Source organism: Spea bombifrons, chromosome 4 (assembly GCF_027358695.1).
Source record: "Spea bombifrons isolate aSpeBom1 chromosome 4, aSpeBom1.2.pri, whole genome shotgun sequence".
NCBI classification, from domain to species: domain Eukaryota; kingdom Metazoa; phylum Chordata; class Amphibia; order Anura; family Pelobatidae; genus Spea; species Spea bombifrons.
The window spans coordinates 20,146,920-20,164,754 of NC_071090.1; the positions used below are offsets into that span (position 1 = coordinate 20,146,920).

At 37.6% G+C, this 17,835-nt stretch overlaps 2 protein-coding genes across 3 annotated transcripts in view; both read right to left on the bottom strand.

Annotated features, from left to right (window-relative positions):
- The window catches only part of CSF1R (colony stimulating factor 1 receptor), a 209,624-nt gene that overhangs the window by 76,069 nt on the left and 115,720 nt on the right, over positions 1-17,835 (bottom strand). The gene's annotated exons all lie outside the window — the stretch shown is intronic.
- Positions 8,874-10,768, bottom strand: LOC128491307 (E3 ubiquitin-protein ligase TRIM11-like). Of its 2 annotated transcripts, XM_053463621.1 has the most exons (4): positions 10,172-10,768; positions 9,647-9,742; positions 9,074-9,307; positions 8,874-8,984 (listed from the first exon to the last, which is right to left on the bottom strand). In XM_053463621.1, the coding sequence occupies exons 1-4, from the start codon at positions 10,445-10,447 to the stop codon at positions 8,961-8,963; spliced, it is 630 nt and encodes a 209-aa protein (XP_053319596.1). In that variant the 5' UTR covers positions 10,448-10,768; the 3' UTR covers positions 8,874-8,960. The 2 variants fall into 2 exon arrangements, with proteins under 2 accessions (XP_053319596.1, XP_053319595.1); XM_053463620.1 differs by lacking the exon at positions 8,874-8,984 and having other exon boundaries at positions 9,008-9,307.

Below are 17,835 nucleotides of genomic sequence, written 5' to 3' on the forward strand. Positions count from 1 at the left end.
CAGCCACACACACACACACACTAAACTGTATTACCTCTCATCTGACCTTCCTTCTGTAAAATTGCATCTGAATTCATATGCCAAAAGCACATTTTACAAATCTAGCGTGTATTTATTATGTAAATGGTGTGAGCAATGCATTTCTCTTCAACATACTTTACCACCCGTAAGAAACACTCTTTCCTGACTAGACTTCACTTAATCTATGTGGTAAAAGCTCCCCACATGGAAACTTTGCACTCCAGCACTGAAAAGGTTAAATGATCACACACATGTACATTTTTCACTGCAGTACTGAAAAGGTAAAAATATCACATACATGGTTGTATTTCACGGGGACACTGAAAAGGTTAAGAGATCACACACACACAGTACTTAAAACGTTAAATGACCACACACACTGCGGCACTGAAAACGTTAAATGCAAGGAAGAGAGAGACCGTGACACCCTGGAATTCTCAATTCAGTTAAAGTTTAGTGAATAGAATCTCAAATCTCCATGTTTGTTAGTCTATAAAGATGGTGAATCAGAAAAGAGAAATGGCAGTAAAAATATGCAAAGAAGGAAGTATGCGCGGGGAAAAGAGGAAGTTAATGTGAAAAGGTCTCCGTAAAACAGAGGATATGTCAATTTTGAGTATGACAAATATAGATGTCATTTTTATGGGTTTCTTCTTCTTCTTGAAAACATGTTATGTGTCACAGTAGTTTTTTTTTAAAATAAAATATCTCTGTTTTCTGACAATGGGCTCACTATGGCTGCTAACATGTGCTTTCAACTGAGGTACCAAAAAATCTTAAAGGTGAAATCCCATGTAAGAAAATGACCTTGAGCATAAAATATAGTGCCATATCTGCCAACCTGGAGGCTACAGTTGTCATGTGATATTTGGTGCAAACACCATGATAAGCATACTTCAAAGCAAAGGCCAAAGTCAGAGGTTTAACATGGAGGTAGGACTAGGCATGGACACCCTTAAATTATCAAGGAGTAGGAGGAGGAAATGAGCATGGAGTAGGCATGGCCCAACATGCTCCCTTTCTCATGGAAAGTGGTAGGTGTCCCGGAGATTCAGGCAAGCGGTGCTTTACCCTGGGGCTCGGGGTCAAACCAAGTGATAGAACACACACACATCGTTAATATGCCCGAGAATATTATATTATGCTAAACTGTGTTTTAAAAAAAAGAAAATAGCACAATATTTTTGAAAACATTTCATCTAATAAAAACAATTTCAAGATTACATGTTTATCCAGTAAAATAAGGGACATCCACTGTATTTAATGAGAAGCATTTTGCTGTTTGAAGATTTTGGTTTATGGTCCAAATAGATATTTTGACCCATATAGCAAAAATCACATGGTTTGCTTGATATCCTTGGTTATTTTATATCTTTGGCGACCGTATAGGAATATATATATAAAGAATATAAATGGACAGCTTTCTTGATCTTTTTTTAAGTAGTGTGAGGCAACAATTCTATAGAAATGTTTCCAATGATGGGCACAAATATTCTAGATGATAAGCCTTTCAACTCCCCTATCTGTATGATTTCCTTTGCTTCAACTGATTCTCGCCTTATAACTTTACATTCGTTCTTTGTTCTTTTACTTCAGACCACCATGTGTCTTAAAATGGCATATCATGATCTCGCTTGATTTGCTTGCCCATAGCTTCATTGTACTTGTAGATATTTTGGCAGATAAGACAGAATACTTTTAGTGGAAGTCGGCACTTTAGTTGAGTTGATTGGCAATATGTGAAATGTATAGGTTTTATGGAAAAAATGGCCTCGTGTAAATGGCCTCGTGTAAAAGTCTGAAGTTTTTTTTATCTTGAAATCCAAAGTTCAGTGACTCCACTAAAAAAAGATGCTCCTAGTGCCAAAAACGTGAAGATAAGGCCACAATAGACACCAGGTCCTCTTCTTCTTTTCTTTGGGGGCCGCACTGCACCCAGACATGGGGCATTTAGCGACCTCGGAGGTCCTTGCAACCTGACCTCAAGGCCAGAGGACCAAGCTTTCCTTCCCTCACAGGTACTCACTAGTGAAGAAGAGTCTGAAGTTCTGCCAAAATTGCAACTAGGGGGTCAGACCTTTCTTGTGGTTGACAGTGGCCTCATAATTCCCCTCAATTTTCAAGTTGAGAATCAGACAGGGAGAGTATAAGAAGTGCATATGATATGAAGAGGCATGTGCTGTGGACTACAGCAGAAAGAGGGGGGATAATTTGTAGTACATTCAATCTTGTAGGCAAAACTCATACTACGTCAACCAATTCTATTTCCCTAACACAGAACATGAATAAGGCATGAATTATAATAATAAATATGTTTTTTTTATAAACTCTGAATAAATTATAAAATGCTATTTTATTAAAAAGCCATTTTATCAGTGTGTTGGCATCGTTAGGTTTTATGTTGTTAACATATTAATACTTATGATTGGTGCTTTTTGCCGTCAGAAATGAAATCCATTTGTAAAACATGTAGGATGACCTTTACTATTGAAAATCTCACTATGGCATTATAAACATGTTCAGTTCTGTCAAAAATCACCTATGTGTATGAAGACTTGAAAAATTACAAAAAACGCCTCTGTGCCAACATGCACCAGTGTGCCTTATCTTATGGTTTTGCTGAATGATTTTCAACAGCACTGTGCTCTCTCACATACTTTGTTCATCTGGAGATACAAGACAAGCAACCTTTGACATCAGGCGGATCTAGGACCTTGACTACATAAGATCATGTTGCTGTTTTAAAGGTCCTCTTCCAGTTACACAAAACATTAATTTCACTCTTAAGTATGATGAACAAACAAACCTTAGCACCTGTCATTTTATTGTTTCTTCTTAATTTTCTAACTCCTGTAAAACAGCATGCAGTAATGTGGAGCAGTCGCCGGGTGCATTCTGTTCATTGCTATGATTGTACCAGAATTACTGTATTTTTTTTAAATGTTGTCCATTGTGATTTCTGTTAGATTTGCATTTAGGAGAATAACCATAAAGATGAATAAATTCAGTCGCGAACAATACAATATGTTGGACATGCAGTGCGTGTAGGCCTTTAGACCTCCCAAGTGAAGAAATTCCTGTATAATGCTTACTCAGTACCTAAAAGACACTCAGCCATTTCCTCTTCTCCTGCATGTCCTGCGGGCAGGAAGCTGACAATTGGTTTCTCCTGATGCTTCACAGAAAACCTGCATCCTTTCCGATGTTTATTAGAATTAAAGGCATGGAAATGTCAACGCTTGCATTATAAACATGAGCAAAATTGGCTACAGATATGTCAGTATAAATAACAGCGAAGTGCCAGAGTTCTCATGCAAATGCTGGATTTTAATGGTCAAAGTCAGCATGGCTCTAGTGTATTACATTTCTGGTTAAAATCATGATTTAAGCAGGGTTCCATTTTCCACCCAAGCATTTAATTAAGCTATACAAGTGTATTTTTAAAAATTCTTTTTATTTAGGACAATGGTTGTTACACACGCAACTGGGAAAAGAATACATCAAAGAAAGTCTCATATATTAAATGCAGATCGAGCATTATGTCTCTTCACATCGTGTCACTTACAGAAAAGGACAAGTTGTGGACTAGAGTGATTCAATGATCTCATATAATTTACTGTCCTTTTCCTTTCACCTACAGATCTTCTTCAATCCAAGCAAAGGAACAGATGCCAAGGCTGGTCATGTGTGGTTGCAACTTTTGGCTTATAGCTTCAGTGATAGAAATTTTTAATACATGAAACCCAACAAAACCTATTAACTCAGCATCTCCCGTCATTTGTCCTGTTCTACCGTCTCCTGACCCTACATCCTGTATATGTGCATGACCGATGCCTCCTTGGGGTGTTATCCATTATTGCTTGCCTGCGATACCATTCCGTGTACTGAAACCCCGACCAGACTTTGAAGAATTGATAACAGAGGTACCTGCCCTTAACGCCAAACATTCCAAAAAAACAGTTAACAAAACTGCACCTTTCTCCCTGCATTTAAACAAGTACATTTTCAAGCAACTGCACAAAACCCTTGAATCATTAGTAGGACAAAGACAGATGTGGCTATGACTTTGTACAGTTCTGGATAGACCATCTCCAGAAGGATATAGATAATATTCCAGAGAGGGTTCAGAGAAGGACTTATAATATGGTTAATGGTTTGCAGCATAAACGTTATCAGGGAAGAGGGAATATTGCAGTTTATTTCAGCAGAGGAAGAGGTCATAGTCGACAAGAACTACCAAAATGTATAGACCAAAATGTAAATACCTAAAGAACAGGCAAATTATATATTTTGAATAACAAAGAAAAGCAGGACTGAGAGCAATGGCCGAAAGGGCCTCTAAGCTCTTAAAAGCTTGTGAGACTCCTACGCAATGCATCTTGCCCCGGTAAAAAGTATCGCCACTTTACATTACTGACAAGTGTCTGCCTTTATTAAGTGTCTGCCTTTATAAATCACACAGCTGAGCTAATATTGCAAAAAAAGGTTATTTTTACACCTAAAAATCCACATTTGGTTAAATGGTTAAACTAAACAGAAAAGCATCCACATTTTGGCATCTCCAGATCAGCCATATGTATATAAACGTGATCAATTGATATCATTTAACAGCATTTTAAAACCAACAAACCTAATGAACAGCACAGAATAACACCGCCAAGCATTCAACTAATAACGAAAAAAAAAAATGTAAACTGGATTTAAATTAATAGAACTTTTTTTAAACATATCTTAATCCTTGCCTTAATGACAGGTAAGAATATTCAGGCTGTTAATGCCTTGAATCGGGTAGCATTTACATAGCATGTTACTTATACTGGAAACACACGCTATGAAAGGGAACATGCTGCCCTGTGTCATATGTGTGCTCATGTATAGACTGACTTTCTTTTATAATCTCTTGTAAGCCAACATCTCCCTCTGTTGGTGATATGCTTCAATAACAGAGAGGTCTCAAATTCGACAAAAAAAGCAATACATGAGTGTTGTTTTTCCAAGGGATACACATTTTTATACGCCATACTGGGCCAAAGTAATTTTTGTATTTTTTCTGTGTGTGGTTATTCAACTTTTGTTTTCCTCTTTTTCATTTAGTGTACATACACACAGACACATTATATGTTGTGTGTTCTTTTTGTTTTTTTGTGGGGACAAGTAAGGATTCCTTTTGAAACCATATCAATTTCTCTCTTGACTGGTAAGCAGGTGCCCTCAATAATTTAAACTGGTACCTTGCAGTAGGACCCAGAGCACCTACCGTACTTTGAAGAGCTAGCATTGTTCTTTGCCCCATGCATTCTGTGTTCTGAGCACCAGGATGTGGCGTGATACCTCACTCCTATACCTCAGTGGAAATAACAGAGGTCTGTGCTCGCACAAATCTTGAGAATTTGAGGTATCTTTCCCTGTGTAATTCATTTAAGGCGAGTTTTGTTATTGTGTATATAAATCGCCTATTTTAACCTGTATGGAACGGTAAAATGTTGGGACAGATTGACTTTATGTGTCAAGATTCCAAGTAAAACTAGTAACCCTTGTATTGCCAAAGCAGTGATAAAAATGCCAAACATTTATTCCTTAAATCATTTTAATATAAAATTACACAAAAATACAGTTTATTAAAGTTTCATATGATTAATCTATAAATGTTAATTACAAAAAAGAAATACAAAAAGATTGTACATTTCTCCTATTCTAGGACAAAATAAATCGATCAATAATAGAATATAAAGTATTAGAACTAGAGGTATATTATATTATATAAGAAGCAAACATTTGTTCACGGTTCATGGAAACCTGTTGACCTGGAATATTTCAAACATCATATAAACACTAAATAAGTGAAATGATAAGAAAGAAACCATAAAGTGTGTTAAACAAAAGCACACTATACACTACAAAAATAAACAAATAAAATATAATCTTTAGGGATGAAATTTAGAAGGATAAGACATTAAGAAATGAACAACAGACAACTCATCTCATTCCATTTCCCCATACTTTAACCTCCTTAAAAACAAAATCAAGACTCCTCTACAAACATTGGTCCAGAATCACATACCGGTATATATTATATACACACATACACCGTATATCCCATGTCTTAGAGTCTGTGCACGGTGCATTCTGTCTCCTCCTCCATAAACACCTCTTTAAATTAAAAATATATTTTTTTAAATTACAGTACAACCATCATTTCTTATATTAACCGGTGCAATTGTAATGGGTAGAAAATACTGAAATTACATATCAGACCACAAAAAAAAATAAAGAAAAAGAAACAGTACTGCAAATATGATTCTAGGAAATTTCTGCTTTAAATTACTCCTCCAAATAACGATACGGGGAAATAAAATACAGAGATTACAATTTATCATTTATAAACTAGCAATACTGCATTTTGGTTTAAGATCCTGCCTTTTAAGCAAAATAATGTCACTTTACAAAAAGGTAAAGTAGGAAAGTATCATATACCATAACAAACAATTACAGACATGATTGTATACTGCTGCAAAGCGGTCAAATAATCCACCTCAAGACCTGCGCTTCTACCAAACCGAATTAGAAACGATGTGCCAAATCTCTGATAAGTGAATGGAAACAACCATCTCTATCCTGATTAAAAGATACGACTATAGAATTCTTCTAAGACTTCTGGTTGTGTAGCTGAACGCTAGAAGAGTGTTGGAACCTAATCTAGTTACCTACAAAATATCGACTTTCCAATAGTTTTAACAGGCTCATCGTATTATGTGGCATATCCTCATTGGTTCAGAATTTCTATCACCATCGTGAAAACCTGTGCTAAAGAAAGGGCAGAAGGCCTCAGCCTTTACATCAGTGAAGGTAAACAAATGTGCCATGTTATCAGCATCATAAAAGATCACTTCCTGTCCCCCACAATCCAAATATATCCCAATTTTCCTGAGACGACCATTTATTTTAAGAGTAGTCCATGGGTCGGTGGCTGCCACATAGTGGCAAACGTCAATCATGCGTATTGTCCAATAGCCATTCTTTGGATTCAGCTTGACACGGACTTTACGATCCACATTATCTGAAGCCACTCCCAAATCCCACTTTGTCTTGTTTCCCACCCAGACCTCCCAATAATGGTTTCCGCCGTGGTAAACCTGAGACCCAAGGACATTGATGCACTGCAGGAACCTCCGAGATTTGTCCCCTATCAGAAGAGCATTCGTTTTGTCTCCATCAGTTACGCTTCTCAGGTCGCTAGAGAATACAAGGCTTGGGTGGGCTGTGGATTTATCATAAGTGACAGCTTCTGGAACTGAACAAAATCATACACTTTCATTACTTCACACTTTGTCTCTCTGGAACACTACGGGAAGAATGTCAGTTGTACAAGACAATTTTGTAGCGTTAAGCCGGAATGACCTATATTGAGTCAGAATAAAAACTCACCAAGGTGGATAGATTTAAGCATCCTTCTCCACACCATGTATTGAAAGGGGCCTTTGTGCTTGTGGTAGAACAGGTCACAGTTGTCCAGGACTGGACAGTCTAAACTCACAGCTGGCCTAAATTGAGCAGATGGTAAAAACCTAGCAAGTTGTGCCACCCATAAGCACAGAGAAGGTACAAAAGATAAAGCACAAAACAATAAGATTTGTTGTAAGCGGTAAAGAAAACATTGGGTAGTTGCCAGGAGATGAAAACCACTGACAATATTTGCACTTAAGAAGACCAGCACTGCATGTGACAAAATAGTTTTAATATAGTCCTAACCTTGCTTTAGATTTATTTGGTTTAAGAGCTGGTATTAAAAACTTTAACAGAGGAAATATCAGTGCCAAGACAGACATGATTAAAAATATTCCTGTTGTCTCCGTCCTCTGCCAATACCCATCAGATTTCACCAAAGGACAGTAAATTGCCTACCCATACTGGCAAAAAAAATATTGGGGGGCATCCATAACATAAATTATGTATATACTATATGACCAAAAGAATGTGGACACCTGACCACCACACCTATATAAGCTTGTTAGACATCCCATTCCAAAACCATGGGCATTGACATGGAGTTAGCACCCCTTTTATACCAGTCGCCACTTCTTCCACAAGAATTTGGAGTGTGTCTGTGGGGATTTGTGCTCATTCAGCCAAAAGAGCATTTGTGAGGTCAGGCACCGATTTTGGATGAGTTTGATTTGTGTACTGGTGCACAGTCATGCTGGAGCAGCTTCCTCTTCACCATAATAGCACTTACGGTGGACTTGGGCAGATCTAGCAGGACAGAAATTTCATGAACTGACTTGTGGCAAAAGGTGGCATCCTGTGACAGTGCCTCATTTTAAAGTCACTGAACATGACATGTTTGTCTAATATGTAAAGACATTGGTAATTATGGACCAGTTGCCTGCACTAGGTTTCCAGTACCATGTATACTAAATGAATAGTATATTAACATATGTGCAGAATTTACATGAAAAACAATGTTTTATTTGTTTGTATAAGCTTACATAAAAGCCTAAAATTGTTGTAACACCGCTATATGTCAATATACATTAAAAAAGATTAGATCTCTAGTTTATCTTGCTATAAGCAATACAATGCTTGGGCCAGCAATGTCTCCACTGAAAACACTATGAAAAAATCAAACTATACTATGAGAGAGCTAACAATTTTAGCAGAATAGAAGCTATTATAGAAACATACATAAAATTTGATTGCAGATCAGAACCATTTGACCAATTCAGCCCCCCTCCAGGATTTCCATGTAGAGCAAGCAGTATTGGGTATATGGAATATAAATATTGAAACATTACTTTATAAATGAATACAGACAGGGTGAATTCATTAAACTTCAGCTTGGTAGAATTCCCTAAATATTATAATAAAACAGCATAAAAGTTGGGTGTCAGATAGAATTTCCTCCTAAAAAAATATTTGATTTCAGCATTTGTATATGATACCTACCGTCTCTTCACAGCTTCTGCCTGCAAACAGAAAAAAAAATATTACATATATGTCAGCATGTGAAGATTTCCTGCCGCAGCCACTTAATTTCACCATGTGACCAACGTACCTCGACAAAGAAAGCGTCGCCTGACTTGGTGAGAGTTTCCTGTATGAAAGAAATCTCTCCAGCTCGAGCTTCAATCTGCTTCTCCAGCTTGTGCACGATATCTCTCAGCTGGGTTAGAGTCTTCTCCTGTTCCTCGTCTACGGAAGACAATAACTGTTTTTCTTCTTTCCGTAGAATTTCATGAAGGTGTCGGAATTCAGAAACAATATGGTGCCGAATGTCATTGCCGGTTTCCTGTGTAATGGTAATTTAATTATAAAAACCTAAATATCTGCTGTGAGGCATGTCCAAAGGCCATATTATTGCGCATACATTTCATACATGAAGAGTATAAGGAATAGGAGGCCTTTAACAGTTGTTGAGGGGCTACAACATCCTTCCACTGATGCAATATTTGACTGGGATATGTAGGCTATTAGTTATGGGAAATGTAATTCAACAGCAACAAAAGAGCTACTGGTTCCAGACTTTAAAGCAGGGAAAATGGGCAGACTTGGTGGGGTAATCATCCTGCCATCAAATTCTATGTTTTTAAGTATCCTATGGTACAAAATAAACGGCACCCCCGACTACCTGTACACGGCATATTTTCCTCTCTGTCTCTTCTTTCTTCAGAACCAAAGTTTCCACTTGACCCTCCTGAGACATTAACATCTCCTTTAAATCATTCTGTATAAAGCAGATAAATTTTATCAGTGAACATTATTTTTTTTAAATAGGCCATTTAGAAAAATACAAAGGAACCACAAGTATTCAAAGATACAAAAAATATAAAATATCCACTTTTCACAGATATTGCAAACCTTAACTAAATTCATTTAGTTAAGGGTCATTGGGCTTCTAGAAAAGTGGGTCATTATAGCAAGAAATAAAAATATAATAAAAAAATAAAAACAAAAAAATAATTTTTCTCAATCATAGTTTTTATTAAATATGAAAAACTAGTTTACGTGAGAATTAATATTTACTAGCAAAACTTCTCATAGGGTAGTCTTACATTCAAGTTTTGGAGGGGTCGTCTTATAATCAGGATCATCTTATAATTGAGCAAATACGGTACATTTGTGAAGACTCTGGCCCATCACTACAGAAACCTACCTGAATTTTATTGTAATACTCTGAGGTGCTACACTTCTTGACCAGATCAACCACCTTTTTCAGGAGATGGTTAGTCTTTACAAACTTGTTGGGTATTGTCCTGCGGCAGTGCGGGCAACTAGGTTCTCTTGGTGAGGTGTTCCAGAAGCGCATGATGCATCCCCTGCAGAAGTGGTGCATGCAATCCAGCATCACAGGGTCAGTCATCAGCTCACAACACACAGAACACGTCAGCTCCTCGGAAAGGCTAGCCTCGGAGGGAAATGCAGTAGCCATGTCTGTTGATAGTTAGCACAGAAGACCGTAATTGGGAAAAAGAATAGGAGTTAACAGAATACGTTACGGTCTGCAATTTTGTTGAGTTTCGCGTATGACTTTTTTTATGACCCTTAAATATAGTTTCTAAATATCCCTAATTTGTAGAGACAGTCCCAACAGATGGACTGTAGTGAAATTGTTAGAATTGTTTAGTCTTACGTGAACACTGTGTGATGCGAACCCATTGTCTGCTATCACAAGGAAGATACATGTCCTTAGCACCTTTCTGTCCCAAAGGTCTTGTTTTAAGTTAATACTCATGCCTTAATAATCTCTTGAAGTACAAAAATGTATATCGTCATATGGCAAATAGGAAGGTCTTTATAGTACTTTCAAGAGCTCTGGCACACCTGTACCTTCCTCCTATTGCATTACTCTACCACACTATATATGCACCGACCGCCCCATATGACTGCTTCTACGATACATTAACTATTGGAGATTATTAACCCCTTAATGACAAAGCCCGTACATGTACGTGCTCAAAATGCATAATTTTCAATGGGTTTAGGGACCACCCATTGTCCTTAAGGGGTTAAGAAAACCGAAACTTTGTTATTCTATCGGCCTGTGCTGTAATATGCATATTTCTGTGGTTTAGTTTTTCTTCCTCAATATGCATTAAAATTAATTCAAACTTTCATTCTGTTTAAAAAACGTTAAGCAACCCTGTAACTGGTTTATTTGAACCGTTTTCCTGCTCTGTGACAGTAAGCAGGACAAACAACTCCATTATGAGGAAGTGGCTCCAATATAAACAAAGAGGATTAAGATAAATACGGCTTGTGTACCATAATAAACTTACCACTGAATTCTATGAAGAAGCAGACACTGTAGATTAGCAAAAAAAACACAATTTGGAAAAGAACAGAATTACTGTTGTGTTCTATCACCCTGGAATCACAAACAAGCCACTTTTACCATTTTTATCATGGTCGGTATCATACAACGCATTTGTTTAGGGAGCAAAATCCGGCAGGCAGGCAGGCAGGCATATAGAAATTAACAGTATTCAAAACAGGAACATAATGCTTCTAAAGGGAAATCTAATAACTTAACCTTGAAAAACCTGACACTGAGGAAACTCTCCATTCCTCTTGGTTCTCCAGTGTGATTACAGAAGCCATCACTATGATAGGGTAAAATAACTAACCTGGATACTGCTTAAATCCAGATGTACGCTTCACCCCTAGGTAAACTGCGCAGTTTACCCCAGTTCTCCACACTTCCTATAACCTCTGGGCTGCCTCCCAACAACTTAGTTTTGGTTATGAGGAGGCAGCTCAGGCCACCTTCTCCTACAGAGCTCCTAAAATGTAGAATTACCTTCCAGTAGACCTCAAGTCTTCTACCAGTTTCAGATGCCTGCAAATATACACCGCTTTGTACTTAGTGCCAAAATCCCACTGCAATAACGGAATGCTTTTTTATTGCTTTGTAAATATTTGCTTTCACACGTAAACCTTGTAACGACACTGCTATATTTCTAAATGCTCTGTAGGACATACTTGCAAGTGATGGAAACGTCTGTATTCTACCTGATAAAACATTTTCTAAATAAATAGCTATATTTCATAGCTGTCAATAATTCTTGATAGAATCCAGCCATGTGTTTATAGCACCATACGCGGCCACATTATAAAAGTCCAGCACCGATGGAAACTTGAAACCAGAAGGGGCCAAGAAAAAAAAATAACACTAATTATATATTTATGTATATATAAATTTCTTTAGAATTAATGGGGAGAGAAGAAACAGCAAACAATCCAGCCGCCTAAAAACTATGCCATTGATTTCGGAAAGATTTAGGACCATCACGGCAATCCGTGTCCAAAACCAATAACCGTGCACATGGACACAATGTCTAGGCACTCAGTTTGGATACTTTGTTGAAAAAGCATCATAACATTCCCATCATGTCTTGCGCTTTTTGTACTTGAAGCATCATCTAGATGTGAAGGAACCAATTGATATTCATTGCTACATGGTACTTATGGATTCATAAGGAACCACCAAGACTTGTTAGTCACCATCGAAGGAGTTTGATTTTGAGCCAGCTCGAAGTCTACCTGGACTTCTGTGTTTTGAGACTTGCCCATCTGTGTCAGTCTGCCCACCTAGTGTATTATGTATTCATATTCATCCAGGCCACGCTGCTACGCTAACTCTTCCATGTGCAGAGGTTCAAAGCACCAACTGATGCCTTGATCCATAACACCTCGGGGGCCAGATCAATCAAAAGAAGCTAGTCGAGCATTCACTTTCTACAAAGGTCCCAATGATTTCCTTTATTGTGTAAGCCTTGAATCAATGTCAGATCGACAGATTGTAAGCTCCTGGACATGGTCCTTAAATGTGATGTATTTGTAAAGTACCCCATCATAAAAATGTATATTAATAGAAAATTTAGTAAACATACAAATTATGATAATATGCTCCCTGCCGCCGCTTTCAGTCTTATGATTAAACAGGACCTGACGTCAAGAGATTCCCAAGTCACATGCCACTCTTTGACCCTCGATCAGCCTTTGTAAACGATGACAAGTACGTTCTTATCTAGAATACCTCTACATTGCACATTCTTAAGATGTACATTCAGGTTAATCGTTGAGCAGAAATATAAGTTTACACGTTAATCTTTCCACTGCTGCTCATACTTTAATAACGCTGCAGTAGGATGACTGAGGACGACGAGCATTGCTGGTGAAACTCCAAAGAAAAACCACCCTGAAACATTTCAAAACATTAACCCTTTAAGAGCCAATCACAATTGTGTTAAAGCGACTCACTATCTATGGCCCTTATAAAAAATAAAAAAAAACACCATGATGAGCAAAGGCTATTGTGAATCACCTGTATTCAAGTAGGGATTATAGCTGGGATTCTAAAATATTGTTGAATCCCTGCAGAATATCAAGGAGTCGGTTTTAGAATTGGTATAAATCCCAACGTAGTGGGATAGGAGATGTTCCCCACATCAAGTGATTTCTTCTGTAAATTACGTTTCATAACATCCACATCCACAGCATCTGCTCGCTCGCGCTCTCTCTCTCTCTATATATATACATATAAGGACACAGGTACCTAGCCTATAACATGTCAGTCTGAAAGGGTTAATAGATACTTCCTGTGTATAATGCACCCACACATAGCATGTAGACCCTCGCCTCCCCCTGAAAACAGTTCTCACCAACCTCCCTCCAGACTGCAGTATCCTTCCCAGGAGCTGGAAATCAGAAACAACTTGGAGGTGATTGACAAAACCATGACCAATCAAAACTACCCTTTGTATTTCAAGACTCAGTGTTATTGGCTGATCACACCTCACATGACTCCACTTTCGCTACAACTTTCCTGGATCACGTGTCTGGGTGTTTTCATTATAAACAAGGTTTTTTTTAACTCCTTATGGGATAGAGTGTAAAACTTGCCAAATAAGAGACTTTCTCTCTTGAAAGGGAAATCATATGAGAGCTGTTTGTGTAGAGCTTAAAGGAAGATCTGCAATTCAGATCATGTGACGACGTTCTGTATGTTGCAGCGAGTATTCTAGAAAATGTGTTTTCTACATTTTAACTCTTTCAGTGTCCGGCCAAACGCATCTCAGGCACAGCAAATAGAAAAGGCTGAGGTGGGGAAAAGGGGCAAATGCATTATTTTCACTGTAGCATCAACAAGCCCTGCAGCTTCATCTGAGAACTCAGCGTTTTTACGTCAATCTAAAAATCCTAGAGTCACGCAATACGATTTGGCAACCCAGTTGGGGGTCTTCATACTGGTATATCACTTTTGATATCCCTGCTTTAATACAGGTTGAATATATTTACCTCCTGAAAAGTAATGGTTTCATATGGGCTGTTATATTAAGCATTTGATTAGAAAGTCACTATAAGAGAATCTTTGTGGCCTATTAAAGGGTTAATATTTAAAGCCCAACGTTAGCTCATTTAGAATGAATCCAAGTATCCAAGAGCTGCACAATATATATGAGTACTGCAAACAATCTGACACACTGTGAAATAACCTTAAAAAAGTTGATAATTTTGCGTATTAATATCAGAACTTCCAGTGCTTGATATATATTGAGATTTCTAGTGTTAAACCAACACCGCTCCCCTGCTAATGCACTTTAAATACGAGACTGCCAACAAAGAGTAAGTTGTAGGACATCATTAAATTTTATATACCTGAGAAAATGGGTGGCTCAGAGGCTTGCAGTCCTTTTCCCTGTGATTACTACATATCTTTATTCTTTTTGACACAAAAGGGCTACTATGAAGAGTACTATGAAAAAACCTGCATTGCTCCTAATATTTTTTGTATGTTGGTAAAGAGTGATGCATGAGGTGTGTTGCTAGCCGCTTTTGAAGCAGGGGTAGGCACCGGCATTGCTCATAGTGGACATTTACTGGTGTCTGTGGTGGACAGTTTAATGATGTTCTATGGACCTTCACAGACCCTGCTATGGACACTGGTCTCCTCGTATGGAACCTGGTCTCCTTGTACGGACACTGGTCTCCTCTTATGGAACATGGTCTCCTCGTACGGACACTTTATCTATCCTTGTTTTTAAGGCGGTTGTGACCATGAGTCATTTAAGGAGATCAGAGAATCCCCTGATCTCAGGAGACTGGCTCACTAAACAATTGAGGACTTCAACCCCTTGAAGGGGAGAGCTGCAATATGACATCATATGTACTTTGCTTCAGTAATTTACGAGGTGGCTGCAAACAGGTAAGTTTGATTTGGGTTTTTTATGGTTTCACTCTGGTCCTCATTTCTGATGTTGCAGGACAGACCTCTATTGCCAGTAACAAGTGGCCACCTTGGAACACACTGAAGCCATGCCTCTCCTAACTAACCTCCTACTCAAAAAAGCTATACCCAGAGGCTATGAACAGCTCTTCATGGCCAACACAACCAGTAGAGCAGTTTCTACTTGATACTGCTCCACCCTGTGTTGCAGCTTTGAGGACTATACATGCCATATGGGGTGACCACATATACATTTCACATACTGCAGACTAACACATGTAAACTGGTACCCTGTGCCCATAATAGCACGTTTCTTCTTTATTTTTTTATATTTTTTTTATTTTGCACAATAAATAAATACATATATTATACATTACATAAATACACAAAACAGGACAATACATATTATTCAGTCCATATTTATTTTTAAATTTGCCCCTTTGTTTTCTCCATAGTCCTAATAGCGGTTTCATTATTTACCAACTTAAATTGCAGCTTCGATCCAAATTTCTTATCGTGCAACATTACATAGGATTTAATCAACGTTATATTGACTTAAATCATTCTGCATCTGATGTGTTACCTATGTATATATATATAACTATTAATTGGTTTATATTTAATATAGTCGAATAAAGCATATCATACCACCCACGAGTTTCATAGTATGTTTAATAGCAAACTGCACTCTTAGAAAGAGAAAGAAAGGAAAAAAAATATGGAGGACATGCCTATTCTTTGAATCAAAGTTAATTCAGCTCAGTCCTCAATCAATTTCATAGCTTGGTGGGATGATTAGGGAAGATCTTCTGATGCCCACTGCCTGCAGAAGTACCTGGGTTGCTCTGGTATGAAGAGTTTGGGCCACTATCAGAAGCCTTGTGTGCTTTGCTTGCAGTTACATATAAAACTACCAGGGCTTACAGAATGTTGGCAAAATGTACTTTCTGTGCTCCTATAATTGGTTTTCTATGCAGTCCCTTTTGCTGAATGCGTATTGAACCGGACTAAATTATGTACCCTAAGCATGTTGCCTGAAAATGTGTTCTTGCCTGCCACATTTATCTTTTCTCCGAAAAACTGTTAGATTTGCAAGTATTGATTTAATCTGAAGACATACGTTTCAAATAGTATGATATGTGATATAATTACACAATGTTTTTTTCTTTTATTATCACTAACATGCACTGAATCTCAATGTAAGAATTCTGAGTATCATAGATTTCAAAGGCATTTTTAGTGAAAATCTTCAGTATTTTTCCATTAAAGTGTTTTTTTTAAAAAAAAATCAAAATTACAATTCTAGCTTGTTTATTAACATCTGTTAATTGAGTGTGACAACCCACGTCTTTTTAAGAGACCCTCAGAGATATGCCTCTCATGCTGTGGAGAACAAAGTCTTTCTTTTCCCCCGTATGTCAAAGGGTCTCTGGCTGATTTCCATTATAATTACACTCGGCCCTTATCTCATTCTGCCTGCTTCTGGACTCATCTCAGTCTGATCACGCACCCAGAAAATCTCATGCGTTTATTAACCATATAAGGGACAGAATATGCTATAGAGCCAGGATATTTACAGGAAATTAACCACTTTTTAGTCCTATAAAGGTTTGCAATGCATTGATTTGCATGTTGAGAGCACAAGTTCCATGAACAAGTACTACAATAAATGCTTTTACTGAATTTGATGTAGCAAGCATAACATAATGGAATAGTTGCCTATGTTTTCGTTTGTAATATATCTCATATCTCGGACATGAGGAATTGCTCCACAGTTGCAGATATTTCTGAATGTAGTAGACAAAAAACAAAATACTGTCTGCGCTTCTCACCCTAATAAAGTTGGCAACAAATATATAAACATAATATAAATGAGAGGTTTGGTTATATGAATTGGCCTCACATTATACATTTGTATTATTTGAGCCTGAGACTAGCTTAGCGCACCGACATTTTTTCTTTTCCCTGAATGTAGTAGAGAAGACAAGCCAACACATTAGATAAAGTGGGCCCACACAAATCTGAGCTTTGGAGGTTCTAGCAAGTTTCTGCTGGTAACTCCAGCTAGCTACCTTATCAGAGATCGTTGCTTCCACAAGGGGATAACCATCACCTGCTTGTGTGGCTTTGGTATGGGGTTCAACTTAGGTGGTATGGATTTGGTATGGATTGAGAGGAATTTATGTTTTAGTTACAATGTTGGCTGAGATAAGTATCATATGGTTTTGTATCTTAACAATAAATATCACTGAAGTCCATGCATTTGCTTCTTAAAGCCCATAGGGAAGGTCATCAAGCCACAGTCCCCCAGAGGTTTCCTCCAAAAGCTGTCTTCTTTTCCTGAGATACATTTTGTAACATACTGTAACCTTTTTTATCCATGTTTCTGGTCTATTCTGTAAAAAAAAAATCCCAGGGAACATATTCACATGTAATTTGCTTATCCCCTTGACCAAGGACTGGAAAATGATATTAGTATAAAAAAATAAAAAATGTAAAACATTTATTTTGTCATGTGTTTTCATTGAACCTGTTTGAGCGGTATGATTGGATTGTTTCCAACCATATGAGAGCTATTTTTATATAGGTTA

Bases quoted from the DNA above. Each gene is read 5' to 3' on its own strand.
- LOC128491307 (XM_053463620.1), bottom strand. From the start codon at position 10,447: ATGGCTACTGCATTTCCCTCCGAGGCTAGCCTTTCCGAGGAGCTGACG. The intron at 9,743-10,171 runs GTAGGTTTCTGT...TGCTTTATACAG, and splicing joins AGTATTACAATAAAATTCAG to AATGATTTAAAGGAGATGTT. The intron at 9,308-9,646 runs GTAGTCGGGGGT...ACCATTACACAG, and splicing joins GGAAAATATGCCGTGTACAG to GAAACCGGCAATGACATTCG.